Source organism: Medicago truncatula, chromosome 1 (genome assembly GCF_003473485.1).
Source record: "Medicago truncatula cultivar Jemalong A17 chromosome 1, MtrunA17r5.0-ANR, whole genome shotgun sequence".
NCBI lineage: Eukaryota > Viridiplantae > Streptophyta > Magnoliopsida > Fabales > Fabaceae > Medicago > Medicago truncatula.
The window spans coordinates 47846459-47864616 of NC_053042.1; the positions used below are offsets into that span (position 1 = coordinate 47846459).

Consider the following 18158-nt stretch of genomic DNA (forward strand, 5'->3'; position numbering starts at 1 on the left):
AACGATAGTTTTAATTTTACTAATCATTTATCATTCAATAGTTTCGTCAAATCTTTGTCACCTCGTTGCAATTGAATAAGTTCACTGTAAAGCAATAATACTAGATATGCATGGGAGCATAATTGGAACAGCAAAGACAATTAATTTATTAGTAAACTCTAATTACTATGTCAAATATTTGAACCTTTTCAAAATGATGCGAAAAAATAGTTGATGCATAATCCTTTCTTTTATACACTTAAACTAGGAGATATAAAGCTAAATTGATACTCTTATACTGCTGATGTAAAATGAATGTTTCGTTTTTGTTGAGATTGTCTTCAAATTTGTGGTCTGGAAGAACAGGGAAATCGTGACACGATTTTGGAATCGTGACACGATTGGAGGTGCCGTGAGCTAGGGTTGCAGGGGTGCAAATCGTGGCACGATTTGGGAAAATCGTGACACGATCCAGAAACTTGCTCGTTAAGTATCCTTGATAAGGACTGGTCGTTCCTTGGGACGGACGCAAATCGTGACACGATTGGGAAAATCGTGACACGATTGGAACAGAGGAAGACTAGTACTTAAGTGTTCTTGTGCAGATTTGAAGGGTGAGAGTTGGAAGAGAGAGACTTGGGAAATCAAAGGGGAAGCTCTAGGGTTTAGGGTTCTTTGATTAGAGTATCTCTTGGGTTGAAAACATGGGAAACACCTTGTAGAGAGAATCATTGAGTGTCTTGGTGAGATTGGGAAAGGGGTAGAAATTAGGGTTTGTTCATAGTGAACTTGTCAAGCTAATTTCTTGTAACCTCTTGTATCCCTTTTGTAAAGAACTCATTTGATAGTGGATTGGAGAGTACAATCTCTCCTCCAGAGTAGGTCAAGTTTGGACCGAACTGGGTGAACAATCTCTTTGTGTTTATTGTTTTCTTCTTCCCTCTCCTTGTATCTTGTGATTGTTGCTTTGTGTTTCACACTTGTTTCCTAGATTAGATCTAGGTGGTGTTTTGTTGTTTCTTGCTTGCACAATAAACTTTGTTTGGTGGTTACCACTCTCCGTCGCTCCACACATCATTATTCTTTGTATTGGTGTGGTTCGATCCGACCTTGGAGGCTCGGGGATTCACAACAGTTTTCTTACACATAGACAGTAGTACCTAAAGCACAGAGTTATTCAAACACAAAATGAGAGAATATTTATACTACAACTTAGAGATTAATCACACCTTTCCCATATGCCTAACAAAATTAAAGGAATAGCCATAGCAGCATCATGATTCATTGCTAACTTAGTGTATTGTGAGAGCAATGTTTATACAGCTTTTCTTCAATCATTAATAATCCTTTTCTCACCTACAAATGTAAAATTCAACCCAACTCTAAGCCAAGAACAATTCTCATCTTATTCAAGGCTACTTAAATTTTGCATGTTTTTACAGTAAATAAATTAAACCTTCGATCCCTACTCAAATCTCACATTACCCTCTATGCAAATGCTCAACACGTCAATGCCGTAGTGATAAAGTCATCATGAGACCATATTAAGAACTACATTTTTTTCTCTCTTCCTAAATAGATGCTTCAACTCTCTGAAGTTTAAGCTACGAAAGAAAGCCATGGACGTCACTTTGAGATGGTTAAATGTCACCTCGATGATCCTTAAGACCAATAGCTATTCATTATGTGAATTTTGAGATGATATATTTGAGTCATTGATGGCTGTGGATCGAGATGCTACTGTAATGTGAATCTTTCTTCATAATGCAAATTGGGACGGTTAAATGCAACCTCGGTGACCCTTAAGTCCAATAGCTATAGGTTATATAAATTTTGGGATGGTTAAATTCAGCTTTGGCAACACTCAAGTTCAATAGCTATTAATTATGCTAATTGTAGGTTGAAATGAAGGGGATGCAGAGAACCCTTTAATGGTGTTGACTTATTTGATGTCCCTTAGTTCTGATCTTTCTTGCTTTTACAATATAATATGATTTTGCATTATCCTTTTCCTTGTGTGTGGAAACTGGAAAATACATTAAGTTAATTTACTCCTTTCCTTCAACTCAAATTGTCTATTAGACTATTAGTGACTACTTTCCTTTCCACTAGGAATAGGGAGAATATCTTTGAAAGCAAGTGAAGTGATTGAGTTCAAGTGTTTAATGAGCTCCACCAAAGTATGAATTGTTCAGGACAACTGAGTTCAATTTTTTGGTGAAACAATTTCTTGATCACCTCACAGCCGAGAGAATACCTTCGCAATTTTTTTACTTCATTCTTAAACTAGCAGGAGCAACATTTTGATTTTTGTCTGCTAGATATGTTACAGCTTTGGGGCACATAACATCATGACCATGATCTTACTTGTTATCGGCTATGTAAGGACTTAGTAGCACTTGATTGAAAATTGTTAAGCAGTAAAAATGACCAAAACAATATTCCAGAGGACCAACTACATTTTTTAAGGACCTCACTGTATACTTTTTTAAAACAGACTAATTTTTTTAATTTTTTTTTGTATTTATCATCCTATTCTCAAAGAAAGGAGCCCGGGCATTTGGTTACACAAATGTACAACTTTTATCCCTTACGTTCATTGGTTGGTTTAGTTTGGTCTATATAAATTGCTTAAGTAAAGGACCACACAACATTAGTGTAAGTTATTGTAAGATAATTACCACATATGTATTGTTTGGAATCTTTTTTTGAATTAGTCTAATAGGCAGAATTTTATCGTTTAAGAATTAGTGAGAAATTTCAAATTCAAACTCAAAATCTTGCATACTACGATATTTATGTGGATTATTTGAAAATTTAATTAAAGAAAAAGCAAATAAGTTTATGCACAATAGTTCACAAGTGCAGATTACACACTCATTCAAATTTTTGTGACTAATTCAATGTGTAACTTAGCACACGTGCAAATTATACACTCACACACACATAAATTTTTGTGACTAATTCGATGTGTAACTTAGCATACGGGATTCAGTTCAAACACATTTACATTAATAGAGTTTATGCATACTTACTTAAATTAACTTTACATACATCTAAGATCATGTAACCAAGCAATAGAGCTTAAGTGGAACAACTTTTTAATAGGCTAAATGTGTGATAAATTGTTTAGGAGAATCTGAGTTTGATTTTTAGGTGGAACAGTTTTTTATCAGACTATTCTTACCTCACAGCCGAATTTCAAATTAATAGATAAAAAAACCTAAAGGCCAATTTATTACAATTAGATAACTTAAAGGAATATAGCCTATGAATTAGAGTAATTGACTCAATGTGTAAAAATTGATTATAGTGTGTGTATATATGAATTAAATTAAATTCAATAAAAAATTAAATGTGTGTATATATAAATTAAATTAAATTCAATAAAAAATTAAAATTTGTTAGTTCTCAATATTTGGTTTTTGGGCCAAGTCCAAAAGTATTAGAATACTAGAATATCCAGGGTAAAACCGTCAATCTATCATTTGAGCATGATATAAATAATGAATTCTCCGAAACCCTAATTCTCTTCTTCATCATTTACATTGGCCACAGAAACACACCCTTGGCGGCAGTTATCACCGTTCACTGGGAACCTTCATCGGCTAGTCTAAAATGGTACGTTTCCGATCCCGATTTCATCTCGTTCTTCACTATGTAGCTGTTTCACCACTGATTCTGTAATTTTTCGTTATGTATTACAGTCTTTGGTTGCGAACGAAGAATTTCAGCACATTCTGCGTGTGTTGAACACAAATGTTGATGGAAAGCAGAAGATCCAGTTCGCAATGACCTCAATCAAGGGTATTGGAAGAAGATTTGCTAACATCTGCTGTAAGAAAGCTGATGTTGACATGAACAAGAGGTTCGTAGTTCCGATTTTGCTCTCACTTTTAAAATCAGTCAATTTTTTTTGTTATAATTAATGGGTTTTTTGAGTTTTATTGATCTCACATTTAAAAATCATATTTTTGATGTTGATATTGAAATGGGTTGTTTTTGTTGTTGGATTTTTAGGGCTGGTGAATTGAGTGCTGCAGAGTTGGATAATATTATGACAGTGGTTGCGAATCCTCGTCAATTTAAGGTTCCAGATTGGTTTTTGAACAGAAAGAAGGATTACAAGGATGGGAAATTCTCTCAGGTTGTCTCCAATCAACTCGACATGAAGTTGAGAGATGATTTGGAGAGACTCAAGAAGATCCGGTCAGTTGTTACTTCATTGTTTATTTCATTATGGTTTTTGTGGTGATTATGTCATTGATTGCCTGTGTAAACTGATAGATGATTCTCACTCATTTGGTTTTTTAGTGTAGGTTTAATTTAACATTTTAACACTACTGCATAGGAATATTAAAGTTGAGGTGTAGTAGTAAGATAATAGAATTAATAATTATTGCTTTGATAGTTGGTTCTTGATGTTTAGCTTCCTTGATAGTGTTTGAATAATAGAATGAGGATTCATTATTAGAGAATCTAAAGCATCATGCACCTCCTCTGTCATGATTCACCACTATTCTAACCAGTTTTAATTGAATTGCACTAGACACCAGAAGAGGGATAAAACTAACGTCCATTGCTTTGATTGTGCGTGGAGCTTTAGCTTCCACAATAGTGTTTAGAAATTGATCAACAGGAATGTTATTAGTTTACTTGAATAATCAAAGCTTTCCCATAAGCTAAAATATAGGCAGTAAAAACTGGGCTGAAGTTATTTGCTGGTTGACTTGTATTTGTTTTTCTCTTGGCTATATAGTCCCAATTGTCATCCTCACATTTTTTACTATATATAATATTCATGTAATCATACAAGTGCTTATATGTAAGCTATTTTTATAGCAAGATAAAATAAAGTCAAAGTGTTTCATATAATCTCTGAAGCTTTTTTCATTAGTTGTTATGGATATAAGATGAAAACAGTTTATGGACATGTTATTAACTGATTCTACAAGTGTTCCCCAAAACAGTTTGCTTATGCAAATTGATTAGTTTAAATAAAGCTAATCTAGGCAGGCCATTATTATATTTTTTACTTCTCAAATTCTGTATTCAGTATTATAATGGAGGATGTATGTGGAGAAATTGGGAATTGGCTGGTTAGTAAATTTTTTGTTGCGGTACACTTGAAGACTAACATCCTCTCTATTATGCAGTAATCATCGTGGTTTGAGGCACTACTGGGGCCTTCGTGTTCGTGGTCAGCATACCAAGACTACTGGCCGCAGAGGAAAGACAGTTGGTGTGTCAAAGAAGCGTTAAGCTGTTATGTTTTGACTTGGAGATTAGATGATTTTGAGGAAGCATATTTTAAGCTTATTATTAGACATGTTTCCTATACAGACTTTGTATGGTTGTTAAATGCTGCGACTATTTCAATTTTATTTGAATTCTGTTAAAAGTGTCTTTTTTTCTTATTTGTTGAATGATATTGGTGTTTATTCCCGTTGGTTCTTAGCATAGTAATGATATTTCTCAAATAAAAATAACGCAAATTTTCAAAAAGTATACTAGCATTAACAATAAATTGTCAAAATATGTATCTTGGTTGGTTATTGTTGTTGATTTGGTTGTTGTATAGCACTTTTATTTCTGGGGATGTACTCTAAATGCTTGTTCACGAATGGGGTTGAAGTTGTGTTTTTAATTTATTGTCCAAGCTCTTGTCTTGAATATCCTAGGGTCGTTGCATTTTGTTTGGTTTACTCCTTTCACTTCTTTTGGCGCAACTCTTTTCTAATCTCTATAGCATTACATCTAATCCTTTCATCTGCGTGATATATGAAATTGCACTGTTTATGTGTGGTGAGGAAGTTCCTTAGCTTTTGTTTTTCACTGTAGTTTTTATACGGGACTTGTCGCTCTTTTTTTTTTTGGTGGCAGCTGGGGTTTGAACTTCGGACTTTGCATATATTATATATTGTTTATACCAACTGAGCTATGTTCACGAGAAGGGCACTTGTCGCTTATTTTAATATAGATATATAAGTCGCTTCTTTTAATATAGATATATAAGTTTGTTAGTTGGATATTTGCATTGGGAGAATTAAACTCGGGGCCTTAAGAAGGTTTTAGTGAGATCAATTTCCTAATGGGTCCAACTACGAATCTATTGAGTAGTGTTTGCAACCCTCTCTTTTGAACATTCTTTCGCTTACTCTTTTATTTGGTTAAATCAATGCGAACCTTATACTTTAAAAATGAAATCCGAGTAAATAGGCAATTACCCCCCTGAAATTGTAAGTTTCGTCAATTACCCTCCTGAAATTAACAAAAACTTCAATTACCCCCTAAAATTGCACAATGTTAATCAATTTACCCCCTCCGTCAAATTTTTTGTTAGTCAACATCACGTTTGGCAAATACCCCCCCTGAAGTTTTGCACTTAAGTGCAAAATGCCCCCGAACTTAAATATTTGTATATTTATCTTCTTATACTTGACTCAAAAGTTTCCTTGAGAAATGTATTTAGGATTCAAGGAATAGCTTAAAGAGTTACTTGGTGAAGAGTACTATGGTAAAGGAGGATTACCAAAAGTGTTTATTGAAAAGAAATACGTTGGTGGAGTTGAGGAAATTCAGAAACTTCATGATGGCAAGAAGCTTGAGAAATTGCTTGATTGTTGTGAAAGGATTGATGACATTGAAGGAGGTGATGGTGGATGCGAGGCTTGTGGTGATATAAAGTTTGTTCCTTATGAAACATGTTATGGAAGTTGTAAAATCTACTATGACGGTGATTATGAAGAAGATGATAATTGCGAGGTTGGTGGGTAATAAGATGAGAAATTGCTTGATTGTTGTGAAAGGATTGATGACATTGAAGGAGGTGATGGTGGATGCGAGGCTTGTGGTGATATAAAGTTTGTTCCTTATGAAACATGTTATGGAAGTTGTAAAATCTACTATGAAGGTGATTATGAAGAAGATGATAATTGTGAGGTTGGTGGGTAATAAGAAGTTTCATGTGTTGTTTCTAGTTCCATGTTTCATTTTGACAATTAACAATGAAAATGGTCTAAGTTAATTGTTTGCCTTTAATATCTGGAGTCAAGGATAAGAAAAAGATATAAAAAAAATTAAAGTTCGGGGGGCATTTTGCACATAAGTGCAAAACTTCAGGGGGAGTATTTGCAAAATATCATGTCGACTAACAGAAGAATTTGACAGAGGGGATAAATTGATTAACGTTGTGCAATTTCAGGGGAGTAATTGAAGTTTTGTTAATTTCAGGGGGTAATTGACAAAACTTACAATTTCATGAGGGTAATTGCCTATTTACTCAATGAAATCCATATTAAGTGATGAGACATACATTGATTGCATCCGATAAGATAGTACTAGTTAGAGAGACGTTAAAAAATGATGCTTTATCATTTCTCCTAATCTATCACTTATGTCTATCGAATCTGTATCATCTGGTGGTGTTTCCTCTCTTCTGCCATATATTTTGTGCTAGTATAAACCTTTGGATTAATCTAATGGGCAGGCAAAAAAAGTAAAATGCCAAAAACAAACTGCATTTCACAAGAGATGAGATTGAACTGGCTAAAATTCCTCACCATCGCACCACCACCACCACTTTTCCGCAGCCTCAGTCCAAACCAGTAGTTGACGACAACGCTGATGTTACCGAACTCTAGTTCGACGATGACGCTTTATGTTGGTTATTAAACCAGAAATATAAGAGGTCTATGACTCGATCATAGAAATTATAGCTCATCCTTTATTTTGTATCGATCACTGTGATTGTAAAATTTGGCCAAAGGTTAAAGTAAACTTATTCAATGGCTAATTACATCATTCACCACACACAGATCCCTTGGTTACACAGTTATATCAGGAAACAAAGATATGTAAAAGCAATTGCCTGGACTTGAAAACATGCCTTGCCTAGCAAAAAATGACGACAGTTTGGCACAGGAGAGACGATAAAAGGAAAAACGCTGGAGGGCATCCGTTACCTGGTGCTCTTTGATCTCTTAACTCCCCAGAATTTTGTAATTTCATATTTTCTCAATTCTAATCACTTTTTGGATGGAGGATTTAAGAGGGGAGGGTTTACTTTTCGTTTTTAAATTATGGACCATGAAATGTTCTCTAAAAAATTAAAATAACAACATGATAAACGATCATATAATACTTCAATCACACTTAATTTATTTTAGAAAAACACGTTATATAGACTGTAATTTATAAAAGAAATGTAAATCTTCCCCTCCTAAACCCTCGATCCAAACACGCCTTGGTGACTTAATATTTTCACCTGCAATATTCATATTTTTCACATTAATAAATAATGTGTTGCATGAGCTGTTGTATTGTCAATGATTCAACTAAAACTAAAAACACTTCAAAATTGGTTTGTTATATGTAGTAAAGATGTGATGTATTAAATTTATAAGTTAATGAAGTAACTTACCCTATTTTGTGATCACAACAGTTTCATTATTAAATGCAAAACATCAAAAGAACAAATCACAGTGAAGAGTCTAAAATAAATTCGTTTTGATCATGGAAAAGATGAAAATTTTCCAGGGAAGCATACCTATAAGGAGATATCATCTAGTATCCAAAACAAGAAATCAAATTTAAAGAATTACAAATGAGGTTAAAATAATTAAAACCAGTAAGGTTTAATTTCAAATAATTAAATATACTTTCCTAGAATCAACTATCTTGCTGTACTCAACTTTTGCAATTTGCATATATAACCATATCATAATGAGTGAATACTGTCAAACTATCACCGACTTTCTGTTTTGCTGGTAGGGAGACTCCAACGTTCCTTTCCACCAGGCTTTGATGAGGCATTACCATACCACATCATTCCAACAACAGCTATTATCATCCCTATAACTACATGAAGATTAAGACCTTCCCTCCCAAAGAAAAAGAATCCCATTATTAAAACAAGTATTGTCTTCATATGTCCAAGTACTTGGAAAGATACAGCTGTAAATCTGCCAATGCAGATAAATTGGCTGAGATTGGTCCCAACTGCAATGGTGCATGACAGGATTAAGAACATCTGCCAAAGCCAAACACAGAAGCTTAGTAACACACATAATGTTTGTTCAATTTTCACTCCAATTCTCAATTTTGTTCTATAATTTTCCGTTTCATCATCATTGAAATGTCAAATTCAGTTTAATATTTTCTTTTCATATAAATTTACACCTAAGCATATAATGATATTCTGAAAGGTCTTTCTATGAAATTCATTACACATACTGAAATACCTACCAATGTTCAAGATATAATAAAAGTAAGTCTTAAGAGACAAAAACCAAGTATGTTGATAAGTAGATTATATAAATTTAAAGCAAGCAGGAAAAAGTCATTTGTAAATGCAGAAAAGAATACATATCTTATGTGCAATTATCTACAGATATTGGAAGGTGAAATCAATATAAATTTGATATAACAAGGTAAACCATCCAGTATAATATCCACATCCATGTGAATCTACAAAGACGTAAACTCATTTTCACAGAAAATAATTACCAAGTATCTATATGTTTTAATTTGATGGTATTGTATTCTTTCTGTTATCCAGAACTTACCGAAGAGGCTGCATCGTAAGAATATTGATCAACTCTTTTGTTTGTCAACCAATAGTCTAGAAGAGGGCCCAATAACAATAGTGATCCAGCCTGTGCGGGTGCTGTATGTCCCAAAAGGTTGAAAGAACTTAGTGAATACTTCCGTTGAAGATAATGAACATACTGCACGTAAATGATTTGAAAACCCATTAATATTGAATGCCACGAAATGAATCAAATAAAAATTATGACGAGATTTCCTTAAAAAATAAAAAATAAAAAAATATGACGAGACACCATATACCAATTAAAAGGAGTGCTGATAGGAGGCTGAAACGTGAACACAGTAATGATAATGCGTGTTTTCTTGATTCAATTCCACCCGCATTAGTATTCGTTTCTGATTTCTACTCGAGTGTGAGAGGGTGAGCTAAGAGTCCCACGCCGAACAAAGATATGACTTAGGTAGTGCCTATCAATAAGGTTTGGACAGTTTTCATCTTACTAGCCGATTTGTGGGATTAAGTTAGTCCCCTATCCTCAAAATCTAAGATAGTATCATATTATCTATCGTAAATTTGTCATTCGGTCAAGAACTCTATCAACCCACCCACATTTCAAATGTCCACTCTTAAGTGTGAGAGAGATATGACCTAGGTAGTACGAGTTCAACTTTGCTACATTTAGTATATCCTCCATATACTCACTTCTATAGATTTCTGACACGTGGCAGTTAAAATTCTAAACGGCCCGGATTAGAAATTAGATGCTTAGGTCTACCGCTCTGTCGCAAGTGCCCACACAGATACATTAGATACTTTTCTCTCTTCTCCCCGCACAGATGTTTACCCGCACAAAATTGAAAGGCTAAAAATAGTAAATAACAATTAAAGGATTGAAGAGAGAATACATTAGATTCTTGTTCTTTTTTCAATTTCATTTCTTGATGCCTTGTTTTTTCTTGTTGACAAAGCAAGGCAGTGGTGGCATCTGTAGTGCGCGACGTCTGTATGACCAGCGAGTAGAAGAGCTGATAGAATCAAACTCTGTTCAGGAATAGAGTTGCTGAATGAACGTGATTCGATTTTTAATCCAGGCCATTTAGAAATTTTACTGCCACATGTGAGAAATCTAAGGAAGGAATTGGGTGAATGAAGGGTATACTAAATGGTGCAAAGTTGAACTCAGGTAGTACCTAGTACTTATAACTTATAAGGTTTGAGCAATGTCACCTTACAAGTCGATTTTGAGGCGTTAGGTTATTCCCCGAACCCAAATTCTAAGAAACAAATAAAATATGTTACATTACACGTTTTATGAATTCCAAACTTACATATTGCTGCAGAGATGTGCTCCAAACTGCTATAAAGGCAGCAACAAAACCTTTCATGTTTACACTCACGTCAGTAACAGTGCAAACACCAACTCCCAAAAGAACAATACCTATGCTCAGTTTTGTGTCTCTTGAATAGCGAATCTTGTCCAAACAAACTTCCAACAAGCAGGATACAGGGATCATACTCAACTTGGCAATCTGCCAATGGTAAAAAAAGAAACAAATTTAACTTCTGGAGGCACTAATGGACCAAAATAGTGAAAAATACAGCCGAACTTACTTGATAGAATCCAACTGAGTTCCACATTAAACTGACATTCATTCCGACAATAGAGAAGTTAGCAAAGAAAACAAATTTTAGAAGTTCGGACAATGGAAGATGAGATGGCTGGACGTATCCCAGCACCCGTAGTACGAGCGTCATAATAGTTGTAGTAACAAAATGAAGACCCGTTAACGTTGTAGCTGCAGGCAATAAAAGCAAATCATACTTAAAGGAGGATACAAAATTAATATTAAAGTTTTATGATATATCAACTGGGACAAGACAAAGTAAAGTAGATCAGTAACAGAAATATCATTAAGAAACAGGTAAAGGAATTTACCAAAACTGAAGCCATAACCACCCATCAAAGCTTTGTTTACAATGATAATTCCAACTGATGTGACAACATTGAACATCCATGCCGCAGCATCTACAGCTGCCTTCTTCTCAGCCTTGCTTGAAGGAGCCATGTTCTTTTTAATCCTTCAAACTTCACACGGATCTCTTTCAACTAGCCTCCATAACATTCCCTCCACTTTCAAATAATGCAGGAGTCAACACATTTACACAAACAAAGAAGCCTGGTAAAATGGAAGGTCGTGAATTTTCATTTTTGAAATTAAGAAAACATATGTACGTAACATTTGCGAATATAAAAGAGACTGAGAGATATATGAGAGAAATAGCGCTATAAAATCACTGACATAACAATGTGATATGCATCATATAGAATCACTGAATCAGAAGACTTCAAATTTCATTAAATGATAGTTCAAAGTAACCACACCATCCTCATTCAGGAGCTAAAGCTACAATCACCCTCCTATTCTCTCATCTAGCAATCACAGTTGACCATACTCACATTCATATATAGTATGATATTCACTCTCCAGTTCACCCCAGCATGATAATAATTCTTATATATTTTACAATTCAAAAGTTGTGAGGAACTATTGTATTCAAATAGGAACAGATCAGAGAGAAATAAAAAGACTTGACTAAGAGTTACAATAGTCTCAATTCAAGAGTGGTGAAAGTGAATCATAGCTGTGATCAAAATAGATCTTGCATCAAAATCAAAAGTATAATTCTATTCAGATCATACACAGTAAAGTGGATTTGGTGGTTGAAGATGCTTGTCAAATAAAAAATAGTAAATTCAAAAAAATGTCACATCATCATAAAACAATTAAAAAATTCAAAAAAAATTAAGCTCTAATATACATCAACATAAGATTTCACAATATGAAAACACAAGTGTAAAAAATGATGTTATTGTTTTTCAAATCCAATGCATACAGATCCAAGAAAGGGGTCTCAGATCCATAAGGGTGGCATTGAAATATAAGATTAAATAAGAAAAAGTGAGATCAAACACAGTATTGGGAAAGATTCCATTTTTGTTTTTCTCTTCTTGAAATGGGAAACAGAAATGATGATTCAATCAATCCAAAAAAAATGAAAAAGGTGATGTCATGGATTGAGAATGTGGTAAGAAAAATGAAAGAGAAAGGGAAGGAAATGAAGCTAACCGTGGATGGAGGTGTGAATAGAAAAGGTGGGGTGGTGTGTTGGGAAGAATGATCTGAGGTTGAAAGGAGTTGTATGGAGTTTGCAGATTGATTGCTTTGCAGTAGGAGTGGCACGCGACACGCACCCAACAAAATTAACACGATCTTATGTTATGTTTTGTGTTACTTTATTATTTTGAGTGTGATGAATGATGATGTGTTTTTCAAGAGTTAAGTAATTTACTAATTAATTAACCACTCGAAATAAAAGTAATTAATTAACCACACATCTTTTCTTTATTTTTGGAACAAAGAATATAAGTGTCGTTTTTATATATCCTTTCCTAAATGATGTAGTATTAAAGTGACATAACTTGCATATCACTCAACTTTGTTTTTGGTTTTTTTTAATAAAAAATTATATTTGTACTACCATTTTAAGAAAAATTTGATAACAATATTCTTACATCACATACTGTGACATTGTTCTTACTCTCTTTATTACTTTGGTTTTTGAACTAACATAAATCATTTCGATTAAAATAACATATCTCTCTTCATATGTTTATCAAATATGGATATCTCTTAGAAAAAATTTATAATTTTGTCTATGACAAAACAAGAGAGGAAATTCAAACTTTTATTCACTATATTGTGACCTGGAAGAATCTAATATATTTCAATAGACTGAATCATCATGTTAATGATATCACTCAAGTTTTAATAAAATAGTTTTTGGCCGTGCTTTATATATATATATACTAGTCAGCTCAATGCAATTGGTTGGTTTGATAACATTCATTAGCTGAATTTCAAATTTTATTTAGGTACTATTTTTTTTTAGAATAAAGTAGTATAATATGATATGATATGATTCTACCTAATAATAATTTTATGGTGAGAATATTAAAAAGTTTTACATGCGTATACGAGGTGTAGACAAAAAGGTAGGGGTGCACATAGCAACCCCTAGTAATGAAGACAGGTGGGAACTGCAAAACGTTACACAGTTACACACTGCAGCTGAGCTTTTCTCTCACCGCACGACAACACCATGGAAAAGGAAACAGTTTTCTCTCTTTCGCACGCGAATGAATGAATGAATGAATAATAATAATCACGTGCCTCGCATGCCTAAAGAACTTAACATGATGTTGTGTTGTAGTAGTAGTAGTATATCACCACCACCTTTCTCTTCTTTCCTCATAAAACAAACAAACAACATTGCTTCGCTTCATCGATTCCATTACCAAATCCACACTTCTTTCTCTTCTTCTTTATTCCAGCGATGGCGAAGAAGAGAAAATCAATAGCCACAACCCTTGATGAAGTTGATCGAACCATGTACGCTTCGTTTTGTAGTGCTGCTAATTCTCTCTCCCAACTTCACATGCAAGCCCTTAATCATCAGAAACTCTCCTTCCAAGCTGGTCAACGTCATGGCCTCGTAATTCTCGATTATTATTCTTTTCATTTTCAATTATCAAAACCCTTTTATGATGTTTATGTTGTTTTCTCATTATTAATATTATTACATTAGATTTAGCTCTTATTTGACCTTATCTACCGACATCATTTTTTCTCACTGTTTGGGTGGGGACAACTTATGAAAACAGCTTATCACAATTTTTATAAGCTTTTTTCAAATAGACCTTATAATAATAACTTGTATCATATACAAAAACAGTTTAATATATTTTTTTTCTTTTATGCAAGCTTATACACAAGTATCTGTCGTAATAAGTGCTTGTGCTATAAGCTGCAAATATGCAATTTATCCAAACAGGCCTAAAGTAAAGTCAAATAGTTTTTATATGAGCTATAAGTTGTTTTTGATATGCTCTCTTGGAGAGCTTGTGCAAATAAATCGAAATTAGATTATGGACATGTCACAAATGGTCTTTATAAGCTCTCCCAAAAAGTCTTACAAGTGCTTACGTCAGTAGATAAGCTTAAACGCAAATAAGTCAGCTCAAACAGGTCCTTAAACTGACTACTAGGGGATGGTGATATTGATTGAATATAGCCGGTGAGGGTTTTGAAAAGCAAACCCGTTAAAGGAGCTATATTTTGCGGGGTTCTTGGCGGTGCAAGTAAGCTCACACAGCATATAACTATGACTAGAACATAGCTTAAAGATGTTTGAAAGTACGCGTAGGTTTTGGACTGTTTATAATATGAAATACAAGTAGTCCTTCTAACATGGACTTTGCTATTACGTTTTGAGGTTTAATCGTTGTGTTGGCATTTCATTAATGTTGGATGTGTTTCTGATAACAGGAAAAACTTTATCAGTGGATTTGGAGACAGCAAGAAGGTGGATCAAGAGTTGCAACAGTTGATATACTTAACTACATTCAGGTTTGTTTTGCTATTCTTTGATTAGCATATAATACAATGCTGTTTGTAATTTCATACATGCTTCTGCTGATTTGGAGTTGCCAAGTGGGAACTTTGTGTGACAAGGCAATCAAACCAACCCACTTGGGTAACATTGGGCATGAAGACGGACCAGCCTATACCGTTGTCTTCTCTCAAATTTCATATTTTAATGGAACCAAATTGTACCATTTCTAAGTTTCTTGCCCTGCTTTATGTATCAAGCACGTAACAGAACCGATATGTTATGTTCCAGCCCATTCTACCTTGTCTACAAATGCTAACTTTGAATGGGTGAGAGGGGATGGGGGAGAGTGATGGACTGTAGCAGTAGGAGTTAGAGACACTATAGTGCGTTAAGTTTCATATATCAAACCGTAGCAGATAGTGGGCTGTTGACCTAATCATAGGTTGTTTTCCTTTGAGATAGTCAACTTTTGAAGGCTCTATCGTGAGCCAAACCTAACAACGGGTTTTGTAATTTTGCACTACCTCACCCATCATCGGGAGTGAGTATTCTTACTGCTGATGGGAATAAAAAGGAACAAGGATTGTTATTCACAATATCACCCGCTTTATAGTTATACTAGTCTTGTTATGTTGAGTTGAAACTTCGACTGCTTTAAGTAAAACACATTCACTTGTAGTGATATTTGCTTAGCGGGTGTTTGGCTAAATACCTTAAAGGTCTTAGTTCTATAAGTGCATATCATATAAGTGCTTATGCTTAAGCTATTTCTACAATCGATAAGGGGATGAGAGAAACATCATATAAGCTTTTCTATAAGCTGATTCTATTAGAAGCTTATCAAAATAAGCTGATAACGGCGTAAGGGTATATCATAAATTATTCTTACATGTTCATCTAAACACTTACAAAAGTGCCTATATCATAAAATAAGCCCAAATAAGCTCTTCCAAACACTTCTTTAATCTGTTGTGATTTTGTTTACTTAGGAAGGACCATTGACACAACCTTTTGTCAGCCCCCATCTTCTGTCTGCAGACCCTTTCTCCCACTTATAATTCAAGTGGGAGAAAGTCATCTTGATTTGTCTGATGGATATTGCTTTTCTCTGGCCTTCCTTTGTTTCATACTTCATTTTCTAGAATTATACAAGAAGTGTCATCCATTTATAATTGCTAATTTAAATTTTTGTGGAAATGAGCATTTGGAATTTCACAACCCATTCACGCCACAGACTTCTGGAAGTTAGAAAATTATCTTGGGAATTGTTGATGGCTAGAGAGAGGTAGAGAAGACAATTGCAAGTACTTTTTGTGGCATTTTAAAGACTTGTCGGATGGACAACTCTCCACAAATTAAATTGGTGAATGCTATTTTTTAACTTCGTTATTCTTTGCTTCAAAGAAACTTCATTATTCTTATTGTGGCTGTATCGATAGTTGTAGAGAGGGTGGGTGGGGTAGAAAAGCTGATGAGATGTTGGTTTTTACGCCATTTTAAAGATCTGCAGGGTTGACAATTTCCCTCGAAATTATAAGTGATTATGGTCCTGTAACTTGTTTGAACTTGTGTGTGTGCCTGCATTGATATCTTTAAGTTGTAAAAAAATGGTGATAACTGATAATGTAGTATATATTTGGTTGCATTGGGATGCCTTTGTACTTCATTTTATATTGGTATATGTTGTTTTTGGTTACAAAATGCATGTGTGAGGATTTATTTCTCTGCTTGCAGAATGAACTGGACTATTTTGGAGAGGAGCAATCCACGTCACCTAGAGCGCCACTACAACACCAACAGTTACAACCAGCAGTGCATGTTGCTAGTTCTGGCTTTCCAGTAACATCAGGTTCTTCTTGCCAGACAGTTATAGGGCAGGGACTGCGGTCAGAGAACTGGGATAATCAATCCAAGAGTTTTGAGTTTTCAAATGCTTCATCAAACTCTGTTCATCGAAGTCTAGAGCATTATCAAATTGGTGAGGGAGGGAGCTACCTTAGTAGTCCCTCCATGGGGAGTGAAAGCCTGAACTCTGAATCCAGCTTTCTTCATCAGCAAAGAAGGGACTCTACTGGATTCAATTCCAACGATTCTACCATGGACATGCATTCAGACTAGTCCTCCTGCCTATTGCCTTATGTACTGAATACTTTTGTCTGACCATCCTTCGACGTTACTTGCAAAAGAAGTGAATAGCCATTTGAAATCTTTGTCTGGTTTTGCTCGTCGCATCCTACAAGAAGTAGCAGCAGAGTGGAACCGGTTCAGTTAATCTACCAATATGCTCGCTCGTCTCATCCGAGTGGTTAGTTTGAATGCTAAATGTACTTTGTAATGCTTTTTTGTTGAGATAGTTTAAAAGCATTTCGATTTGTACTGTCATTGTCTCCCCAACCCTCTTTATCAAAGATAACTATATCAACTGTTGGGTTGCTTCTATCTGAAGTTCAATATGAAAATCTGTACATTTTGCAGTAGTTTTATCAACATATGGAACAAAATCTCCCATTAGGTTGCAATTCATATTTCGATTTTAGGATGAGGGTAACAAAGTTCCTTCATGGTGATTGTTCTAAATGCTTGGTCAAAGCTTGGAATTTCTAAATTATTGCTTGGAAACAATTATAAAGAAAGAAAAGGGAATACACTTGAAACCACAAAGGTAATGCGGGGAATTTTTTAAGAGTTAAAGGAGCATGCACCGTCAATGCTGATTTATTTTCCACGAATGACCAATAAGAACTAACTACTTTGTCAATTCACACAGTTTCAAAATACATTTAAAGCAGTGAAATGGCGTGGCAGAATAGTAGAGTCTCATTGGATTTCGGTTTAAAACAATTTTAAACTAACAATGTATGCTCTTTAAACTCTTTCTCTTAAAGGAAGGGCAGGGAACGATAAGAAGACACGTGTGTTAGTAATTGGAACCATTTTAAGGTATGATATTGTTAGGAACCCAACAGATATGGAATTGCTTGTGCTGTTTTGCTTGAGTGACAGCTTGAAGGTATATTAGCATCAGTGTACTTGAAACTAAAGGTTAAGATTGTGTCCATGTGTAGGTATACTAACTACGTGTCTATCCTCGTGAGCTTAACTTAGTTGATAGAGACAATGCACAATATATACAAGGTCTGGGGTTCGAACCTTGGACACCACCAAAAAACTACGT

General features: G+C 34.6%; 3 protein-coding genes across 4 annotated transcripts; 2 read left to right on the forward strand and 1 right to left on the reverse strand.

Moving 5' to 3' along the window:
• Window positions 1-3452: 3452 nt before the first annotated feature.
• On the forward strand, window positions 3453-5468 carry LOC11414190 (40S ribosomal protein S18). Its single transcript, XM_003592006.4, has 4 exons — window positions 3453-3600; window positions 3687-3847; window positions 4000-4188; window positions 5136-5468. Exons 1-4 carry the CDS (start codon window positions 3598-3600, stop codon window positions 5239-5241), a joined length of 459 nt encoding a protein of 152 aa, XP_003592054.1. The 5' UTR covers window positions 3453-3597; the 3' UTR covers window positions 5242-5468.
• A 2995-nt stretch (window positions 5469-8463) lies between these two features.
• On the reverse strand, window positions 8464-12827 carry LOC11409163 (UDP-rhamnose/UDP-galactose transporter 6). 2 transcript variants are annotated; one of them, XM_039829907.1, is made up of 6 exons: window positions 12658-12827; window positions 11466-11660; window positions 11141-11325; window positions 10858-11058; window positions 9546-9707; window positions 8464-9010 (listed from the first exon to the last, which is right to left on the reverse strand). In XM_039829907.1, the coding sequence occupies exons 2-6, from the start codon at window positions 11593-11595 to the stop codon at window positions 8726-8728; spliced, it is 963 nt and encodes a 320-aa protein (XP_039685841.1). In that variant the 5' UTR covers window positions 11596-11660; window positions 12658-12827; the 3' UTR covers window positions 8464-8725. The 2 variants fall into 2 exon arrangements, with proteins under 2 accessions (XP_039685841.1, XP_024641885.1); XM_024786117.2 differs by having other exon boundaries at window positions 11466-11706; window positions 12658-12826.
• An 821-nt stretch (window positions 12828-13648) lies between these two features.
• Window positions 13649-17502, forward strand: LOC11420350 (uncharacterized). Its single transcript, XM_003592009.4, has 3 exons — window positions 13649-14083; window positions 14917-14997; window positions 16718-17502. Exons 1-3 carry the CDS (start codon window positions 13925-13927, stop codon window positions 17099-17101), a joined length of 624 nt encoding a protein of 207 aa, XP_003592057.1. The 5' UTR covers window positions 13649-13924; the 3' UTR covers window positions 17102-17502.
• The last annotated feature ends 656 nt before the right edge of the window (window positions 17503-18158 follow it).

Coding starts and splice junctions, on each gene's coding strand:
- LOC11409163 (XM_039829907.1), bottom strand. CDS start 11,595: ATGGCTCCTTCAAGCAAGGCTGAGAAGAAGGCAGCTGTAGATGCTGCG. Junction 11,059..11,140: donor ACTCAGTTGGATTCTATCAA/GTAAGTTCGGCT, acceptor TACCATTGGCAG/ATTGCCAAGTTGAGTATGAT. Junction 9,708..10,857: donor GCACATCTCTGCAGCAATAT/GTAAGTTTGGAA, acceptor ATTTACGTGCAG/TATGTTCATTATCTTCAACG.
- LOC11414190 (XM_003592006.4), top strand. Junction 3,848..3,999: donor GATGTTGACATGAACAAGAG/GTTCGTAGTTCC, acceptor TTGGATTTTTAG/GGCTGGTGAATTGAGTGCTG. Junction 4,189..5,135: donor GAGAGACTCAAGAAGATCCG/GTCAGTTGTTAC, acceptor TCTATTATGCAG/TAATCATCGTGGTTTGAGGC.
- LOC11420350 (XM_003592009.4), top strand. CDS start 13,925: ATGGCGAAGAAGAGAAAATCAATAGCCACAACCCTTGATGAAGTTGAT. Junction 14,084..14,916: donor CTGGTCAACGTCATGGCCTC/GTAATTCTCGAT, acceptor TTCTGATAACAG/GAAAAACTTTATCAGTGGAT. Junction 14,998..16,717: donor ATATACTTAACTACATTCAG/GTTTGTTTTGCT, acceptor CTCTGCTTGCAG/AATGAACTGGACTATTTTGG.